This window comes from Ranitomeya imitator, chromosome 7, assembly GCF_032444005.1.
Source record: "Ranitomeya imitator isolate aRanImi1 chromosome 7, aRanImi1.pri, whole genome shotgun sequence".
NCBI classification, from domain to species: domain Eukaryota; kingdom Metazoa; phylum Chordata; class Amphibia; order Anura; family Dendrobatidae; genus Ranitomeya; species Ranitomeya imitator.
This window is the reverse complement of record NC_091288.1, coordinates 206,086,712-206,105,599: the sequence shown is the minus strand read 5'-3', so window position 1 is coordinate 206,105,599 and position 18,888 is coordinate 206,086,712. Positions and strand designations below refer to the sequence as shown.

Below are 18,888 nucleotides of genomic sequence, written 5' to 3'. Positions count from 1 at the left end.
TGTGCCGCGTCGTCTCCTGCGTTTCGGTGATAACAGTGGCGCTTGTCTATTTGTTTTAGGGGGGTAGGATGGGGAATATGGAGACGGGCTCTTATCGAGGGAGGCACAAGCCACGGGCGGCAGCGCTGTCGCTTGTAATTTGCTCCCCAACCAAAGCGAGTAATTAATTGTACAAAGCGCGGCGAAGTCTGCAGATGAGAAGGGAGCGGGAACAGCTGGGGCTCATCCCTCCAAAGCACAGGATGAATTTCCGTAAAAAGTAGAAGAATTTGGATTAGGCGGCGGAGAGAGAACGCGGGGCGATAAAACGCTGCCAGATTTCTGAGGGCGGCGAGAAGATTGTGCACGAGTTGTGAATTTTGGGACATAAGGCGGCCACACACATTGGATGAGTGTCAACTGAACCCAACGATTTGGACGGATCAACCACGTTTGAGGGGCCTCCTGACGGCAAATTTGCTCAGAGGGGTCTTGTCTGGCAAGAAATTACTCCCCTCGCCCCATTGGGGACACCAGTAATAGCCACAGGCGGAACACTTGTTTGACCCGCCGCTGTCTAAAGTGTTTGACTCCGGAAATTTCCCGTACCCATAAGAGAAGATGGCTGTCAAAAGTGTATCGGGGTGCCTCCTAAACCTCACATGTCAGATGTCTGGAAGATGTAGCTTAATTTTCAATTTTCACTCCATCCTTTTATTCTCCTTGGGGGTAAGCCGTCGGCAGCTGTATCAAATGGAGATTTACTCTCCACTTCCAAAATTGAGTACATGCACCCTCTGCTGAGCCGAGCATACCCGAGTAAAGGCAAGTTGGAAATGACGGCCTTATCTAGTGTGGATGGGATCGGAATGGTGGGTTACGTCATGACCACTCATTTCTTCTGTAGGCAGATTGTGGCCGGCAGAGGTGTCTGGCAGTGGCTCACCCACCCCCCATTAAGAACCCCTGCACGCTTGTACATCGAGCATATGGGGTGTCGAGAAGAATGACAGTACAGTCATGGCCATTTCTCCTGCAAATTTTAGCGCAGGAAGTAGCTTTCTGATCTACACCACTTCCCGTCAGCCACGTAACGCTTTATAGGGCTGTTTTCTCTGTCACATGGAAATCTAGTGAGTGCACCCCTTTTTATCATCCGTTCCTACGGGCAGCCAATCACAGTGCAAGGACCCTTGCAATCTGCAAAATATTGGATATAGTGAAAGGCACCTATAAAATAATAAAAATGTTCCTGCAGGTCAAATATGTAGACGTCACTTTAAAAATTTCTAGGGATTGGACTCTACAATGACAAATCACAGGCACGTTGTCACACTTGCGTCGATACGCCCGCAGAAATTGACCTGATATCATTGCTATGGGCCCCTTCTTTTTCCAGATCAGCCAAGGTCTCAGAAGTCATTCACCCACTGATCACGAAGTTGTTCGCCTTTTGAGGACAATTATTTTTCTTTTTTACTTAAATGCATATATTTGGGGATAAAAATGATTTTTGCAATTGGGTTTCATTAAAAATTCTGCAATATTGGCCTTCTACAGCCTCTATTGCACGGTCTATTGCTGGCTGCAGGATGAGTTATCGGAGAGTCCATCAGTGAGCTCTTTCACATTGAATGAATGCACAGTTTATAACTCTTTATCTGGTTTTTTTTCTGAGCTCCTCTCGGCTGATTTATGACCGTAGAACATCAATTTGAATCTGTAGGGAAACAAAGAGCCGGTAAAAGCCAAATGGAGCAAAATATTTAATATAACCTGTGCAGACATGGGGCTTTCCTTTCCCCGTGGGTGTAATACTACTCGGACAACACAGGGTGAGGGTAAAACAGTGTGGAGATACTTTATTGAATCACAAAACAGGCAAATAACACATAGAACAGTACCAGAAAAGTACCCGAAATGGTGCAAAATTAGAGTTTCACCCTTCCGCTGACTTGCCGGGGGTAAGAGCAGCTGTGACTTTGGAGCTTCCAGGGGCACTACCCCACCTGTGGCACGCACACAGAGAGGAGGTAACGACAAGCTTAAGAAGCTGACAGTCCATTGAGGTACAAGGCCAGGTGACCGGAGGGTTACAACCTAGCTTCTCCAAACATCTCCATGGAGCCAGGTGACCGGTGGGTCCAAATCCTGAGTACCCCAAACATATCCATGTTTGAGTGATGGTCAGTGGAGCAGATCTGTACTCTTCCTGCTTGGGTCCGTGGCCCCCTAAGCTGGCATGATGTAGAATGTCAGATTTGTGTCCCTCGTGATGGAGCCATGATGTCTTGGCTCCTGTCTTGTAGAGTGTTCCCAGCTGTGGTTTTGTAAAGAGTCTCTGGTTCTTTGGATCTCTTGGATGTCTGGAGGTATCTGTTATGGAGATGCATATATCCCATTTTTATAGTTGACAACTGTCCTTCAAGCCAGCTGGCATCCAGAGGTATAGGGGTAGAACGGAGACCAGATCAACTCACATTGTTTGTTTATAGTTTATTCTTCAGTGTTTGCAAGTCAACAAACTGTATGGCCTGATATAATGTGTAATCAACTTATAGCTAACAGTCAATGACTCCGGGCTTACTGAAAATAGACGTCTGGTTAATTAAAATAAAATGCGGCGTCGTTACATAACCCAGTTGTAAAAATGAGTTTCAATCCCAACTAAGTACATTTCAGGTAAAAAAAAAAAATAGTCCCCAAAGTTGGGCAAGCCCTTGTTGTTGGCATAACCTTCATGATAGCTTGATAACATTTACTACGTCATACCAACACTGCCAAAGAGGCAGTCCTGGTATGTAAACAGAGCCACAACATCTTTTTTTTTTTTTTCTTCGTCTTAGATCCCTTTAATCACTTTTCTGCTGGACCTTTTCTTGGTTCCACATTTTATTGAGGTGATAGAGGGGTTACTATAACTGGGATGTGTTGTAGGGTCCCCCTCCTCCTCCTCTTCGTCATTCCTTGGTGGAATATTCATGGTTCTCGCTGCTACTTGTGCAAATTTCATTGCACTTGTGACTACATTTCTTCAGATTAATTTCTGAATGCGGTCGTTGATAAAACATCCTGCGCAGCGGCCGACTGCGAATGCAGCGCCTCTTGTTTTAAATGCAAATTGGGTCGTATCCGGGGGTGGATATATTTATCTATTTATTACTAGTGAGGAATACGTACAAGTCTGTTTAACCCATCTGCTTCCCGCTCACATCTCTGTATTAGAACAGCCAACTCCAAAATCCTGAATTTTGTCCCTGAGCTGAAACTAGTGATGGGTCTGGCCCTTGGCGGGTCGGCATCTCTGGCCCTTGGCGGGTCGGCATCTCTGGCCCTTGGCGGGTCGGCATCTCTGGGCCTCTGTGGCGGGGTGGCACGTCTGGGCCTCTGTGGCGGGGTGGCACGTCTGGGCCTCTGTGGCGGGGTGGCGCGTCTGAGCCTCTGTGGCGGGGTGGCGCGTCTGGGCCTCTGTGGCGGGGTGGCGCGTCTGAGCCTCTGTGGCGGGGTGGCGCGTCTGAGCCTCTGTGGCGGGGTGGCGCGTCTGAGCCTCTGTGGCGGGGTGGCACGTCTGGGCCTCTGTGGCGGGGTGGCACGTCTGGGCCTCTGTGGCGGGGTGGCACGTCTGGGCCTCTGTGGCGGGGTGGCACGTCTGGGCCTCTGTGGCGGGGTGGCACGTCTGGGCCTCTGTGGCGGGGTGGCACGTCTGGGCCTCTGTGGTGGCACGGCGCTTCTGGGCCCCCGGCCTCTGCCCTATCTCAGGTTTGGAGCGATGTATCAGAACCTCGGAGCTCTGCTCCTGCGCCGTCATATCTCCATTTCTGGCATCTTCATTTTTTTCTCTGCTGTTTTACGTTCTCTCGCGGGGACGTCTCACCGGCAGATGCAGCTTTCTTGGGAACTCGCGCTTCAAAGATTTTATTGTACCTGGTATAATTTTTAGATTTCTGTAAAATCTATGCAAAATATGAAATCCCTTTAAGGAAAACAAGTAAAAGCTGCCTAGATGCAATCGCTCGTAATTTTTCCTTTCTCAGCATGGGAAACACATTTTGAAGAAGTGAGAAAAACAAAAAACAGTTCTCCTTTCCAAGAAGCTTTTGTAGTGGGGGCTTCAAATTTTTTAATAAAAAAATCAACCAAGTTGTTAAACATGTTTTTATAATTTAATGCAGTCCCCTGCGGTCTGCTCCGATGGTTATGAAGCGGGAAGCACAGAGTATTTCAGGAGCGGCTATACCAGTCAGGTGAATAAGTACAGTAATTAGGTTGGCGGTGAAGAGCGACAGCAGCTACGACCGCTCTTTGTACATGTTCCGCTTTTCCGTGCCTGACCTCCCAGCTGCCGGGTCATGCGGGGTTATTGGTTGGAGAGCAACAGATTGGGCATCATTTCCCTAAAAGCTAATGTGATACCCATATACATTCTGCTACTCTAAAATCCAAGAGGTTTGTCTGACCACCTTATACCCTCTTATACCCTCTTATAACCTCTTTTTACTTTTCTTAAGCTGCCCATGTATTGCTGACCTTTCTACTGGGCGACGTGACTTTTCCAGAGCTGCCCATGGATTCTGGAATGCTCTACCCTACTGTGACTTCTCCTGAGCTGCCCATGTATTCTCAACCTCTCTATTGGACTATGTGACTTCTCCTGAGCTGCTCATGTATTCTCGACCTCTATTGGACTATGTGACTTCTCCTGAGCTGCCCATGTATTCTCAACCTCTCTATTGGACTGCGTGACTTCTCCTGAGCTGCCCATGTATTCTCAACCTCTCTATTGGACTATGTGACTTCTCCTGAGCTGCTCATGTATTCTCGACCTCTCTATTGGACTACGTGACTTCTCCTGAGCTGCTCATGTATTCTCGACCTCTCTATTGGACTATGTGACTTCTCCTGAGCTGCCCATGTATTCTCAACCTCTCTATTGGACTATGTGACTTCTCCTGAGCTGCCCATGTATTCTCAACCTCTCTATTGCACTATGTGACTTCTCCTGAGCTGCCCATGTATTCTCAACCTCTCTATTGGACTATGTGACTTCTCCTGAGCTGCTCATGTATTCTCGACCTCTCTGTTGGACTATGTGACTTGTCCTGAGCTGCCCATGTATTCTCAACCTCTCTATTGGACTATGTGACTTCTCCTGAGCTGCTCATGTATTCTCGACCTCTCTATTGGACTATGTGACTTCTCCTGAGCTGCCCATGTATTCTCGACCTCTCTGTTGGACTATGTGACTTGTCCTGAGCTGCCCATGTATTCTCAACCTCTCTATTGGACTATGTGACTTGTCCTGAGCTGCCCATGTATTCTCAACCTCTCTATTGGACTATGTGACTTCTCCTGAGCTGCTCATGTATTCTCGACCTCTCTATTGGACTACGTGACTTCTCCTGAGCTGCCCATGTATTCTCAACCTCTCTATTGGACTATGTGACTTGTCCTGAGCTGTGTTGTGAATTCTGTGGTCACAAGTGGTATTGCAGTCTCTGGGCGTCCTCCCTCAGGTGTTTTGGTGAGCTCGTTGGCTGCCTTGCTATTTAGCTCCACCTGAGTCTGTCTTCCTTGCTCCTTGTCAATGTTCCAGTGTTGGATCTGAGCTACTGCATCTTTCCTTGGGCCTGCTGCTCTGCTAGATAAGTGCTTCTAGTTTGTTTTCTGTTTTTTCTGTCCAGCTTGTTATTATCTTTTGCTGGAAGCTCTGAGAAGCAAAGGGGTGCACCGCCGTGCTGTTAGTTCGGCACGGTGGGTCTTTTTTGCCCCTTTGCGTGGTTTTCGTTTTAGGGTTTTTTGTAGACTGCATAGTTCTCTTTGCTATCCTCGCTCTGTCTAGAATATCGGGCCTCACTTTGCTGAATCTATTTCATTCCTACGTTTGTCTTTTCATCTTGCTAACAGTCATTATATGTGGGGGGCTGCCTATTCCTTTGGGGTATTTCTCTGAGGTAAGTCAGGCTTGTATTTCTATCTTCAGGCTAGTCAGCTCCTCAGGCAGTGCCGAGTTGCATAGGTAGTGATAGGCGCAATCCACTGCTGCTTCCAGTTGTGTGAGGACAGTTCAGGTACTGCAGTCTACAGAGATTCCACGTCTCAGAGCTCGTCCTATTGTTTTGGGTTTTTGCCAGATCTCTGTATGTGCGCTGATTACTGCACGCTGTGTTGCCTGATTGCCAGCCATAACAGTACAAGGAGCCAATTCAATGATTTCCAATAGAGGGAAAAAAGAAATCCTGACATCATTTTTTTTTCTTAGCTCTGTCTTCAGTCTTTTTTTTCCCCTAGACATTAGAGTGCTTCAGGACACAGCTGTGGACATGGATATTCAGGCTCTGTGCTCCTCAATGGATAATCTCGTTGTAAATGTACAAAAGATTCAAGATACTATTGATCAGAAATCGATGCTAGAACCAAGAATTCCGATTCCTGATTTGTTTTTTGGTGACAGAACTAAGTTCCTGAGCTTCAGAAATAATTGTAAGCTATTTTTGGCCTTGAAACCTCATTCTTCTGGTAATCCTATTCAACAGGTTTTGATTATTATTTCTTTTTTGCGCGGCGACCCACAGGACTGGGCGTTTTCTCTTGCACCAGGAGATTCTGCATTGAGTAATATTGATGCATTTTTCCAGGCGCTGGGATTGCTTTACGATGAGCCTAATTCAGTGGATCAAGCTGAGAAAAATCTGCTGGCTTTATGCCAGGGTCAGGATGATGTAGAACTATATTGTCAGAAATTTAGAAAATGGTCAGTACTCACTCTGTGGAATGAATCTGCACTAGCGGCTTTGTTCAGAAAGGGTCTCTCTGAAGCTCTTAAGGATGTAATGGTGGGATTTCCTATGCCTGCTGGTTTGAATGAGTCTATGTCCTTGGCCATTCAGATCGGTCGTCGCTTGCGCGAGCGTAAATCTGTGCACCATCTGGCGGTATTGTCTGAGAGTAAGCCTGAGCCTATGCAGTGCAACAGGACTATGACTAAAGTAGAACGGCACGAACACAGACGTCTGAACAGACTGTGTTTCTATTGTGGTGATTCTACTCATGCTATTTCTAATTGTCCTAAACGCACTAGGCGGTTCGATAGCTCTGCCGTTATTGGTACTGTACAGTCCAAATTCCTTTTGTCCATTACCTTAATGTGCTCTTTGTCATCATATTCTGTCATGGCGTTTGTGGATTCAGGCGCTGCCCTGAATCTGATGGATTTGGATTATGCTAAACGTTGTGGATTTTTCTTGGAGCCTTTGCGGTGTCCTATTCCGTTGAGAGGAATTGATGCTACACCTCTGGCCAAGAATAAGCCTCAGTACTGGGCCCAGCTGACCATGTGCATGGCTCCTGCACATCAGGAAGTTATTCGCTTTTTGGTACTGCATAATTTGCATGATGTGGTCGTGTTGGGGTTGCCATGGCTACAAACCCATAATCCAGTATTGGATTGGAACTCTATGTCGGTAACCAGCTGGGGTTGTCAGGGAGTACATGGTGATGTTCCATTTTTGTCTATTTCGTCATCCATTCCTTCTGACATCCCAGAGTTCTTGTCGGACTTTCAGGATGTATTTGAAGAGTCCAAGTCTGATGCCCTTCCTCCGCATAGGAATTGTGATTGTGCTATCGATTTGATTCCTGGTAGTAAATTCCCTAAGGGTCGTTTATTTAATTTGTCCGTACCTGAACACACCGCTATGCGCAGTTATGTGAAGGAGTCCCTGGAGAAGGGACATATTCGCCCATCGTCGTCACCATTGGGAGCAGGGTTCTTTTTTGTAGCCAAGAAGGATGGTTCGCTAAGACCGTGTATTGATTACCGCCTTCTTAATAAGATCACTGTTAAGTTTCAGTATCCCTTGCCATTGATTTCTGACTTGTTTGCTCGGATTAAGGGGGCTAGTTGGTTTACTAAGATTGATCTTCGTGGTGCGTATAATCTGGTGAGAATCAGGCAGGGAGATGAATGGAAAACGGCATTTAATACGCCCGAGGGTCATTTTGAGTATCTGGTGATGCCGTTCGGACTTGCCAATGCTCCATCTGTTTTTCAGTCTTTTATGCATGACATTTTTCGTGAGTATCTGGATAAATTCTTGATTGTTTACTTGGATGACATTTTGATCTTCTCAGATGATTGGGAGTCTCATGTAAAGCAAGTCAGAATGGTTTTCCAGGTACTGCGTGCTAATTCCTTGTTTGTGAAGGGATCAAAGTGTCTCTTCGGTGTGCAGAAAGTTTCATTTTTGGGGTTCATCTTTTCCCCTTCTACTATCGAGATGGATCCGGTTAAGGTTCAGGCCATCCAGGATTGGACTCAGCCGACATCTCTAAAAAGTTTGCAGAAATTCCTGGGCTTTGCTAATTTTTATCGTCGCTTCATCTGTAATTTTTCTAGCATTGCCAGACCATTGACCGATTTGACCAAGAAGGGTGCTGATTTGGTTAATTGGTCTTCTGCTGCCGTGGAAGCTTTTCAGGAGTTGAAGCGTCGTTTTTGCTGTGCCCCTGTGTTGTGTCAACCTGATGTTTCTCTTCCGTTCCAGGTCGAGGTTGATGCTTCTGAGATTGGTGCAGGGGCGGTTTTGTCACAGAGAGGTTCTGGTTGCTCAGTGTTCAAACCATGTGCTTTCTTTTCCAGGAAATTTTCTGCTGCTGAGCGTAATTATGATGTGGGCAACCGAGAGTTGCTGGCCATGAAGTGGGCATTCGAGGAGTGGCGTCATTGGCTTGAGGGTGCTAAGCATCGCGTGGTGGTTTTGACTGATCATAAGAACCTTACTTATCTTGAGTCTGCCAAGCGCTTGAATCCTAGACAGGCCCGTTGGTCGTTATTTTTTGCTCGTTTTGATTTTGTGATTTCATACCTTCCGGGCTCTAAAAATGTGAAGGCGGATGCTCTGTCTAGGAGTTTTGTGCCCGACTCTCCGGGGTTATCTGAGCCGGCGAGTATCCTCAAGGAAGGAGTCATTGTGTCCTGATCGTTGTCCGGCCGAGAAACTGTTCGTCCCTGATAGGTGGACTAGTAAAGTTATCTCTGAACTTCATTGTTCGGTGCTGGCCGGTCATCCAGGAATCTTTGGTACCAGGGAGTTGGTTGCTAGATCCTTTTGGTGGCCGTCTCTGTCGCGGGATGTGCGTGCTTTTGTGCAGTCCTGTGGAATTTGTGCTAGGGCTAAGCCCTGCTGTTCACGTGCCAGTGGGTTGCTTTTGCCCTTGCCGGTCCCGAAGAGGCCTTGGACACATATTTCGATGGATTTCATTTCTGACCTTCCCGTTTCTCAAAAGATGTCTGTCATTTGGGTGGTCTGTGATCGCTTTTCTAAAATGGTCCATCTGGTGCCCTTGGTTAAATTGCCTTCCTCCTCTGATTTGGTGCCTTTGTTCTTCCAGCATGTGGTTCGTTTGCATGGCATTCCTGAGAATATTGTTTCTGACAGAGGTTCCCAGTTTGTCTCAAGGTTCTGGCGAGCCTTTTGTGGTAGGATGGGCATTGACCTATCTTTTTCCTCGGCCTTCCATCCTCAGACTAATGGCCAGACCGAACGAACCAATCAGACCTTGGAAACATATCTGAGATGTTTTGTTTCCGCTGACCAGGATGATTGGGTGTCATTTTTGCCGTTGGCTGAGTTCGCCCTTAATAATCGGGCCAGCTCGGCTACCTTGGTCTCTCCATTTTTCTGCAATTCTGGGTTCCATCCTCGTTTCTCTTCAGGACAGGTTGAGTCTTCGGACTGTCCTGGTGTGGATTATGTGGTGGACAGGTTGCAGCAGATCTGGACTCAGGTAGTGGACAATTTGACCTTGTCCCAGGAGAAGGCTCAGCTTTTCACTAATCGCAGACGCCGTGTGGGACCCCGACTTCGTGTTGGGGATCTGGTTTGGTTATCTTCTCGTCATATACCTATGAAGGTTTCCTCTCCTAAATTTAAACCTCGTTTTATTGGTCCGTATAGGATTTCTGAGATTCTCAATCCGGTGTCTTTTCGTCTGACCCTCCCAGACTCCTTTTCCATACATAATGTATTCCATAGGTCGTTGTTGAGGAGATACGTGGCACCTATGGTTCCATCTGTGGAGCCTCCTGCCCCTGTTTTGGTGGAGGGGGAATTGGAGTATATTGTGGAGAAGATTTTGGATTCTCGTGTCTCTAGACGGAAACTCCAGTATCTGGTCAAATGGAAGGGTTATGCTCAGGAAGATAATTCCTGGGTTTTTGCCTCTGATGTCCATGCCCCAGATCTTGTTCGTGCCTTTCATGTGGCTCATCCTGGTCGGCCTGGGGGTTCTGGTGAGGGTTCGGTGACCCCTCCTCAAGGGGGGGGTACTGTTGTGAATTCTGTGGTCACAAGTGGTATTGCAGTCTCTGGGCGTCCTCCCTCAGGTGTTTTGGTGAGCTCGTTGGCTGCCTTGCTATTTAGCTCCACCTGAGTCTGTCTTCCTTGCTCCTTGTCAATGTTCCAGTGTTGGATCTGAGCTACTGCATCTTTCCTTGGGCCTGCTGCTCTGCTAGATAAGTGCTTCTAGTTTGTTTTCTGTTTTTTCTGTCCAGCTTGTTATTATCTTTTGCTGGAAGCTCTGAGAAGCAAAGGGGTGCACCGCCGTGCTGTTAGTTCGGCACGGTGGGTCTTTTTTGCCCCTTTGCGTGGTTTTCGTTTTAGGGTTTTTTGTAGACTGCATAGTTCTCTTTGCTATCCTCGCTCTGTCTAGAATATCGGGCCTCACTTTGCTGAATCTATTTCATTCCTACGTTTGTCTTTTCATCTTGCTAACAGTCATTATATGTGGGGGGCTGCCTATTCCTTTGGGGTATTTCTCTGAGGTAAGTCAGGCTTGTATTTCTATCTTCAGGCTAGTCAGCTCCTCAGGCAGTGCCGAGTTGCATAGGTAGTGATAGGCGCAATCCACTGCTGCTTCCAGTTGTGTGAGGACAGTTCAGGTACTGCAGTCTACAGAGATTCCACGTCTCAGAGCTCGTCCTATTGTTTTGGGTTTTTGCCAGATCTCTGTATGTGCGCTGATTACTGCACGCTGTGTTGCCTGATTGCCAGCCATAACAGAGCTGCCCATGTATTCTCAACCTCTCTATTGGACTACGTGACTTCTCCTGAGCTGCCCATGTATTCTCGACCTCTCTGTTGGACTATGTGACTTGTCCTGAGCTGCCCATGTATTCTCAACCTCTCTATTGGACTATGTGACTTGTCCTGAGCTGCCCATGTATTCTAATCTAGAATTTTCCTCTAACGTTCTAAGTTTTATTGCCATCTTTACACCATTTTCAGAGGTCCTTAATAGGGCTTGCATGATGGCTATTTAAATGCAGCCTTTGAGTATGGTTTCCATGCTGGCAGTGGTGTTGTGGCAGGATGAACTATCAGATAGGAAGTCTTTGTTTACTTTCTTACGCAGAAATATTACTCCTAAACCTTGAGACCTGACTTGCTGCGGTTTGTGATCAAGAAGATGGGATTTTACGCTATAGGACTTCTCTTACGCTGCACATATTTTTTGAATTGCTCTTTCTTATATTTTGCTTCCCAGATTCTTTGGACAATTTCATGATTTCATTTCCATCCTTATATACTATTTTTTTATTTTTTTTTTATTGACAGACTTCCATCAAATCTGATCTCTTTCCTATTCTTTCTTCGCCTAATTTCTGCGAACCCCACTTCTGCACCTGTCCTCAGTTAGCTTCCCCTCCATTATATAATCTTATCTCTGCTTGTCCTGAGTCATCAGGTATCTCTGCCCCTGCTTGTCCTGAGTCATCAGGTATCTCTGCCCCTGCTTGTCCTGAGTCATCACGTTAACATAAGGCAGGTCGCTGCCCGCCCTGGTGCTGCCCAGCTCAGTGCCAGCTCGTTAAAGACTTTAGGAGAGCCAGTAATTAAAGTTTTGTTCTAATGACACCTTGTGAGTTGACCCGTGTGATTAGTGGGGGAAGGATAAATGCCGCTTACTGTATCTCTGCCAGGACATCGCTGATCTCTGCCGGGATGAGTTTAAAGGGATTATAGAGGTAAAACATGACGGCCGCTTATACAGTCCCCGTATCTGCAAATCGTCTGGACGCCAGCTAGTGTCACATAATATAGTCCTCTCTTAAAGGCGTAGTTTACTGTCATTCTATATTTTGATATTAAAGGGATACTCTGGTAAGAATTGTTCCCCCCTCATCTAGAGGTTCTCGTATCCTGTGGATAGGTAATATATTTGCATGCATTTTGGGGTAAAAATAATTTGTGGTGATTTTTTTTTTTTTTTTTTATTACAAATTTTGCACCGTTTTGACTTATCCTGGCTTTGTTTCCCTGCACATTTAACTTTGAAGCAGTCTGTGGTCACAAATCAGCTGAGCAGAGCCCAGAAAAAGACAATCTCCCAGAAGGAGCTCACTGATAAATTCTCAGTTAACTCATTCTGCAGCCAACAAACGGTGCCACATTTTTAATGAATCCAAATTAGAATATTTTTTTTAGCTCCAAATACCTGCATTTTAACTTAAAAAAACCAAAAAAACAAAACAATATGCTTTCACCAGTGATCACGAAAATGAGGGACCCATGTTGCCTGTTTTCATAGAGCGATGTCCACATGCTGTTTCAAACACCATTGACAAATATAAGTGGAAGCAGAAAAGATTATCTTTTTATAGAAGAAAAGAGAAATGAGGGGGGAAATGAAGGTGCCCGACCTTACCCAGTGCGGGGACGTAAAATTTCCTCTTAAAAATGGCTGTCTCCACTGTGCAGGTTGCGCTCCAGAGCATCGCTGGTAGACACTTGTAGGACACTGACACCTGGTGGCCAAAAGTGGAACAATCCCCTAAAGTAATAACCTAAATCAGTGGCTGTGTCCCCGCAGAGTGGGGCGCTCAATCATAGTGGTACCCCTATTGACAAAATTAGGCGGCTGTATGAGGTCAGCACCACCTTTTTTCCTTGGGTCATGTCTGTTAATGCAATACCAGACTTGACCTTGTAGAAAAGAGTGGCGCTCTTTCCGGGCATGGAAAAAAAAAATAGCATTAGGAGTAGAACTCTTTTTAGTGATGGCTATGAAGGTTAAAACATGATGAGTTGTCATGGACGAGGCCCGTGGGCGCTGAGTTTTGTACACAGCCCGGTAGCGTTAAACAAGGGGCGAGAAGACGCATGAATTCTTCCCGGCTTGTCTCAATTCATTGCTGCTTACAGGATGGACGGTGCCCAGCAGGCAGCACCATGGACAGCAGCCCAAGCCGGGCCTCCCGTGATGCTGACCGCCATGGGGGTGACAGCTGCACTGAGCGCGCGTCAGTGATGAACCGTCAGCGCGGCTCCGTGCGACATGGTGTCCGTTCACACTTAATCTGGGATGTCTGTGCTTAATGGAGAAAAGGCAGGGTCACCGCCAGAGACCCTGCCTCTCCGTCCGTGAGAACCAAGGCTGTATTGTTCTGAAGTATCCAAAAAGTCCTGTTTAAAAGTCTCAATTTTACTTCTGCGTCCTGGAAGTCTGCGTGACCATTAATATGGTCACAGCGGATGTTCCCGTTCACTGGATCTTTATGCAGATCGTCATAGGTGATGGATCATTATTAATAAAGCCCTTCAAGTGTACATTAATAATGTGAAAACCGTTTCTGAATATCTAATTCCTCTGCTGAGATATAACGTTTTGAAATTGTAGGCCCGAAGCCTGAGGCTGCACTACTGAGAGACTCTCAACATTTCCTGCCCTGATTTCTGTTAGGGGTTGTGTTGTCGTACAGCCCTTGTGTGGGTCCATGTCGACACGTAGCAGCCACTATTGAAGTCTCGGGATCTAAACAAGACCCAACTCAGCACCTGAAGTCGCCTCTCGGTGGTGCAGCCTTAGGCTTTGGGCCTGCAAATTCAATCAAGTATATCTTGGTTTAGGAGAAAGATATTAACGAACGGTTTTCACATTTTGAGTCTTTATTCAGGGGTCTTATTTTTCAGGATACATGACTAGGGGGACTTGAGGAAAGGCGTGACCAGGCCCAGCCTCGCTGTTTATATAGCCCGTCCTTTCATCATACTTTCCAGTCAGCCTGCGCTGAAAGGCAATCAGTCGGCTCCGGCGCCTTCGCCGCTGCGCTCCAGTATCTCATTACAACCCGTATTGATTCTTCGTTCAGTTCCCCATCAACGCTTTTGTTTTCTATTCCGGGTGAAAATAATTTAATTTTCTCCCCGTGTGATCCCGACTTTCAATACCGACGGCCTGATCTTCACACCGCAGATACCCCACCATTAACTATCCCTCCACAATTTTAATCCCGGCTTTTCTTCTCTGGTTCCCGTTGCTTTTGGTTTAATTTATGACGATGACTAAAGACGAAGCTTGAAGTTCGCAGTTGTGATGGCAGCCGCCGGGACGATTATCTCGCGGTTGCACCTTTTTAATTAGGTTTAGGTAGATTTTCACACTGGGGAAAAAAAAAAATGGCCGTCGCCTCAGACTAGAAGGAGAGCGCAGGCAGATGTGAGATGGCGGCTGACACAGACCCGCTCCGCAAGGTTCAACCATAGGGCGAATATTGTGCACGGCCCGCCAGAGCCATTGAGGCGTGGACTCTAAGTTCTGTCATGGCGTCCCTGGTCTGTACATTGCTAGGCAGGAGTCACATCCGCGTGATGTCGTGGACACTGCCCAGCACACGGCCTCCGCCATCTTGTCTTCTACCCATAGTGCACTCTGGTCCCATCTCTTCCCGGCCATCCATGTTTTGAAAGACCAATTCGTCAGACCCACGAGACCTCCTTTATATGAGGAATGTCCCGCGAGGCCCACCCGCAAGAGCTGCCATTTTGGAGATGACCCTTATACGTTCCCATTTTTTCTGCTTCCCTCTTCCAGAACCGACTAATCTCTTGCTGATAATGTCTCCCCCTCCTCCCAGGCGCCATTGTCACCTGTCTGTAGCTTTTTATGTTCTGGCTGATGGCCGTATATCCATGTTTCTGGAGATTATTCCTTCGTGTCCCATATTCCCAGTTCTGGCTGATAACAGGGGACAATAGTTTCGTGAACTTGTGCAGCGGGTGCGGAGCCACTTTTCGTTCTGTGGTCTGTAGATGGGTTTCTGGGACCCCCGTGTCTTTCATCCTCCGGTGGCACGGTTTATTACAGCGGTTGTGGTTTAGAGTCCTCACTTTGCTTTTTTTCTATGACTCTGTGAGGTTGTGAAGTAAATTTCCTGCTCCCCCCGGATCCTCCGGCTCGTGTCCCTGTCTGTAGTCGCGTCTTACCGGCACTGCGGGGCTTTTATCCTGGTGATGGGTCGGGAAACCACAGCAGCGGGCACTTTATGGTCTAATAAATGGTGATCTGAGACCGACGACTATTGGCGGATCAGGACTTTACTACAGAAATGACTGGCAGCAGCCGCAGGGTGTAGACAGGGGGCGCCAGTCCGGGGTAAGAACCCTAAAGTCACTTAATGGGTCCTTATTAGATCTGATTCAGGGAAAGCGGGAAGAAAACTAGCATGGCCGCCCCCGATCGGTTGTCACCAATATTTATTTACAAATTCACATGTTTACCATTCAGGGCTCCAGGAAAGCTGGGTGACAACTGCTTTGGGAGCTGTGCTGGCAGCCATACGGCTTGTTACAGAAGTATAGGATAATACACGGTGACTTCATGTTCCCTAAATGGTAAATAAGCAGCTTCAGACGTGTCCTGCCCCTGCTCATCACTCACTAATGGTGAGACGCATGTCTGTGGCCAGAATTTGGCACCTATTTAACCTCCATCAATCCAGGATGTGTGCAATGGGACCCTAAAAGCCAAATTTAACATGGGTCCGCTTGGTATATCATATAATTCTGGTTATATGCAGTCGTCACTAGACTGAGCTCACTGTATATGAATTTATACAGCCACCACTAGGGGGAGCTCACTGTATATGGATTTATACAGCCACCACTAGGGGGAGCTCACTGTATATGGATTTATACAGCCACCACTAGGGGGAGCTCACTGTATATGGATTTATACAGCCACCACTAGGGGGAGCTCATTGAATATTATTATTATTATACATTTTTATAGCGCCATTTATTCCATGGCGCTTTACATGTGAATACGGGGCAAATATAGACAAATACATTAAACATGAGCAGATAACAAGGCACACGAGTACATAAGGAGGGAGGACCCTGCCCGCGAGGGCTCACAGTCTGCAGGGAATATGGGTTTATACAGCCACCACTAGAGGGAGTTTACTACATACATATTTATACATCCACCACTAGAGGGAGCTCACTGAATACAGATTTATATAGCCACCACTAGCGGTTTTCACCGCATATGGATTTATACAGCCACCACTAGGGGGAGCTCACTGCATATGGATTTATACAGCTACCACTAGGGGGAGCTCACTGCATATGAATTTATACAGCCACCACTAGCGGTTTTCACTGCATATGGATTTATACAGCCACCACTAGGGGGAGCTCAGCACATATGGATCTATACGATGTGTGCCCCCTAGTGGTAAGCGCAGGATGTATTGGAGGAAGTATCCCTGGGCCAGTCCACCTTCCTTCTCACAAATTTCTAGGCACCAGCATCTATTGAGCTGCAATCCGCTTCAGTATGAGAAAGTCCAGTCATTAGAAGTCGGTCTTTGTGGCAGCCATCTGTGGAACATAAGAGTCAGACATGGCATCCGGACTGCCCTGGGGTCACACACCCGGCCGCCATCTCTCCCGGGCGGCTCTGAGGACCGCCCTTCCTTCAGCTTCTCTGCCAGACGAAGATGGAATTGAAATGTCTTCCAATTAAAGTCTTCAAAGTGTTTTTAATGAAGTGCTCGCTGTCATGGAAGGATGTGCAAGGGCTGGGAAATTGCCAGGATCGAAGGTTTCTTTTTTGTGAAGCCGCCTGCGTAATTGAGACTGAATCCGATACATTAAGTGCCCACATTGTGGTGCCCGGCTCCTGGCAGCCGGTGGCGTCTTCCTGCCAGCTGCGGAATGACTGTCACTGATCGCCTGCCGCTACAGTTGGAGGAGCCTTTATTGGGGGCATCATTCACAGGTCTCTCACTTCTATCCATCTGTTATATCTGATCCTGGGAAAGCTGGGTGAGAGCTCGTATTGTCGTCTTCCAGCTTTATGACAAATTTAGATCTCCGATCCCTAATCATATTTACTTCTCAGGTGCCTGGGAAAGATGAGTAATGAGTCTGCTGTGTTTCTCTGCTCAAATCTGGCTGCAGAATGAGTTAACTGAGGATCCGTCAGTGAGCTCTTCAGATAGAGCTTGTAACTCTTTTCATTGGTCCATTTTAATGGGCTTCTCTAAGCTGATTTATGATCTGCTCACATTTTGATGTGATCTCTGATCATCAGTCGGCTAATTGGAGCTTTTTTAAAGGGGTCATCCAGGATTATGATATTTATAACCTATAATTCAAATACGTCCTCAATATAATAAAGATGAACCCTGCAATATGACTAAAGGTATAAAAGCCAAATAAGAGTAGTCTTTAAAAGAAGGCACCCACCTAAAGACAGATGTTTTGGGGGTTCTGGTCTCTCGCGTACCAGCTTTTTTTCTATAGAAATAGAACATGGCAGAAGAGGAAGATTCTATGACTTTAAGAGGACCGGTCACTCGTCATCTATTTTCTTTTCTTTTTTTTCTCCACCTGCTGTAAATGCCGCTGTTCTCCTGAATCCGGCGTTGTTTTTCTTTTGTCCCTGCGCCTCTCCGTCCCTGAGATACGGCTCTTTCTTCCTTGTGTATAAATCTACTATTGTTACCAACTGGGCGTGGTACTTATGAAGACCCACCCATGAGGAGTTGAGGATCACACCCTTTTGGCTTTAAAAAAAAAATCACTTTACATACAGCGAAGAAGGGGCCGTATCTCGGGAACGGAGCGGCGCAGGAGAAAAAGAAAAATATCTCCGGATTCAGGAGAACAGCGGCATTTACATCAAGTAAGAAAAAATACATATTTATGGCAAGTGAGAGCTCCCCTTTAAGAGGTAAATGCTCCATCATGAAGTCGTAGAAGTGGCCGTTATCACACATATAATGACTATGTCCTCTCTCTCACATCCAGGACCCCAGAAGTAAGCACAAGTTTAAAATCCACACGTATTCCAGCCCGACGTTCTGCGACCACTGTGGCTCGTTGCTGTACGGCCTCATCCACCAAGGGATGAAGTGTGAAAGTAAGACGACGTGTGGCTGTCAGTGTGACGTCTGTCTCCATGTGCAGCTCTGTCCTCCATTCCCGTCAGTCTGTCCTCTCTGTGAATATTTGTCTGTTTGTGTGGCGGGATAAAAATCTGCACTCGTTTAAGGACTCTGACCCTCCACACTACCATTTTAGGAAGAAAAAAGGCGTTTTGTGGTATAAATTCACCTATTTTGTGACTTTTCATAATAAAAAAAAGAGCCCAGTGGCGAAATGCGGCTCCTGTATATGTTGGTGTCCAGAGCCCTCTGCTGGTCAGCGCTGGAATGACATGAACTGGATTTTATGGCTCCGACTAATCCGCTCTCCTGACATTTCTATTAATAATAATAATTTTATTTATATAGCGCCAACATATTCCGCAGTGCTTTACAATTATAATTGCATTAAATCTCTATTTTACATGAAATAATAATTCTGGATAATTTTTCAATTGGATAATTTTTTATTATTTCTAAGGATTTATTTATTTATGTATTTATTTTTAAGCAAGGCATATATAATAGGTTCCCCTAGGAGCACCAGGAGGGTATATTTTTTGTGGGGTGGAGGAAATGTTGCTTCACTGTATAGGTGGGATAATACTATTCTCTTGTTAAAGATGTGCAGAGATTGATCCCCAGTTGTCAAAAGAATTCCTACAATTCCATGAGGAATGGCATCAAACGTCATAAGA

At 46.4% G+C, this 18,888-nt stretch overlaps 1 protein-coding gene across 3 annotated transcripts in view; it reads left to right on the top strand.

The window, feature by feature from the left end:
* PRKCB (protein kinase C beta) overlaps nucleotides 1-18,888 on the top strand; it is a 133,824-nt gene that overhangs the window by 64,485 nt on the left and 50,451 nt on the right. For all 3 annotated transcript variants that reach the window (XR_011314727.1, XM_069734541.1, XM_069734540.1), the window contains exon 4: nucleotides 18,075-18,186. Coding sequence is in view for 2 of the 3 variants with exons in the window: in XM_069734541.1 (XP_069590642.1) it covers nucleotides 18,075-18,186 (112 nt within the window). In the remaining variant the exon portion in view is untranslated. The remainder of the gene's footprint in view (nucleotides 1-18,074; nucleotides 18,187-18,888) is intronic.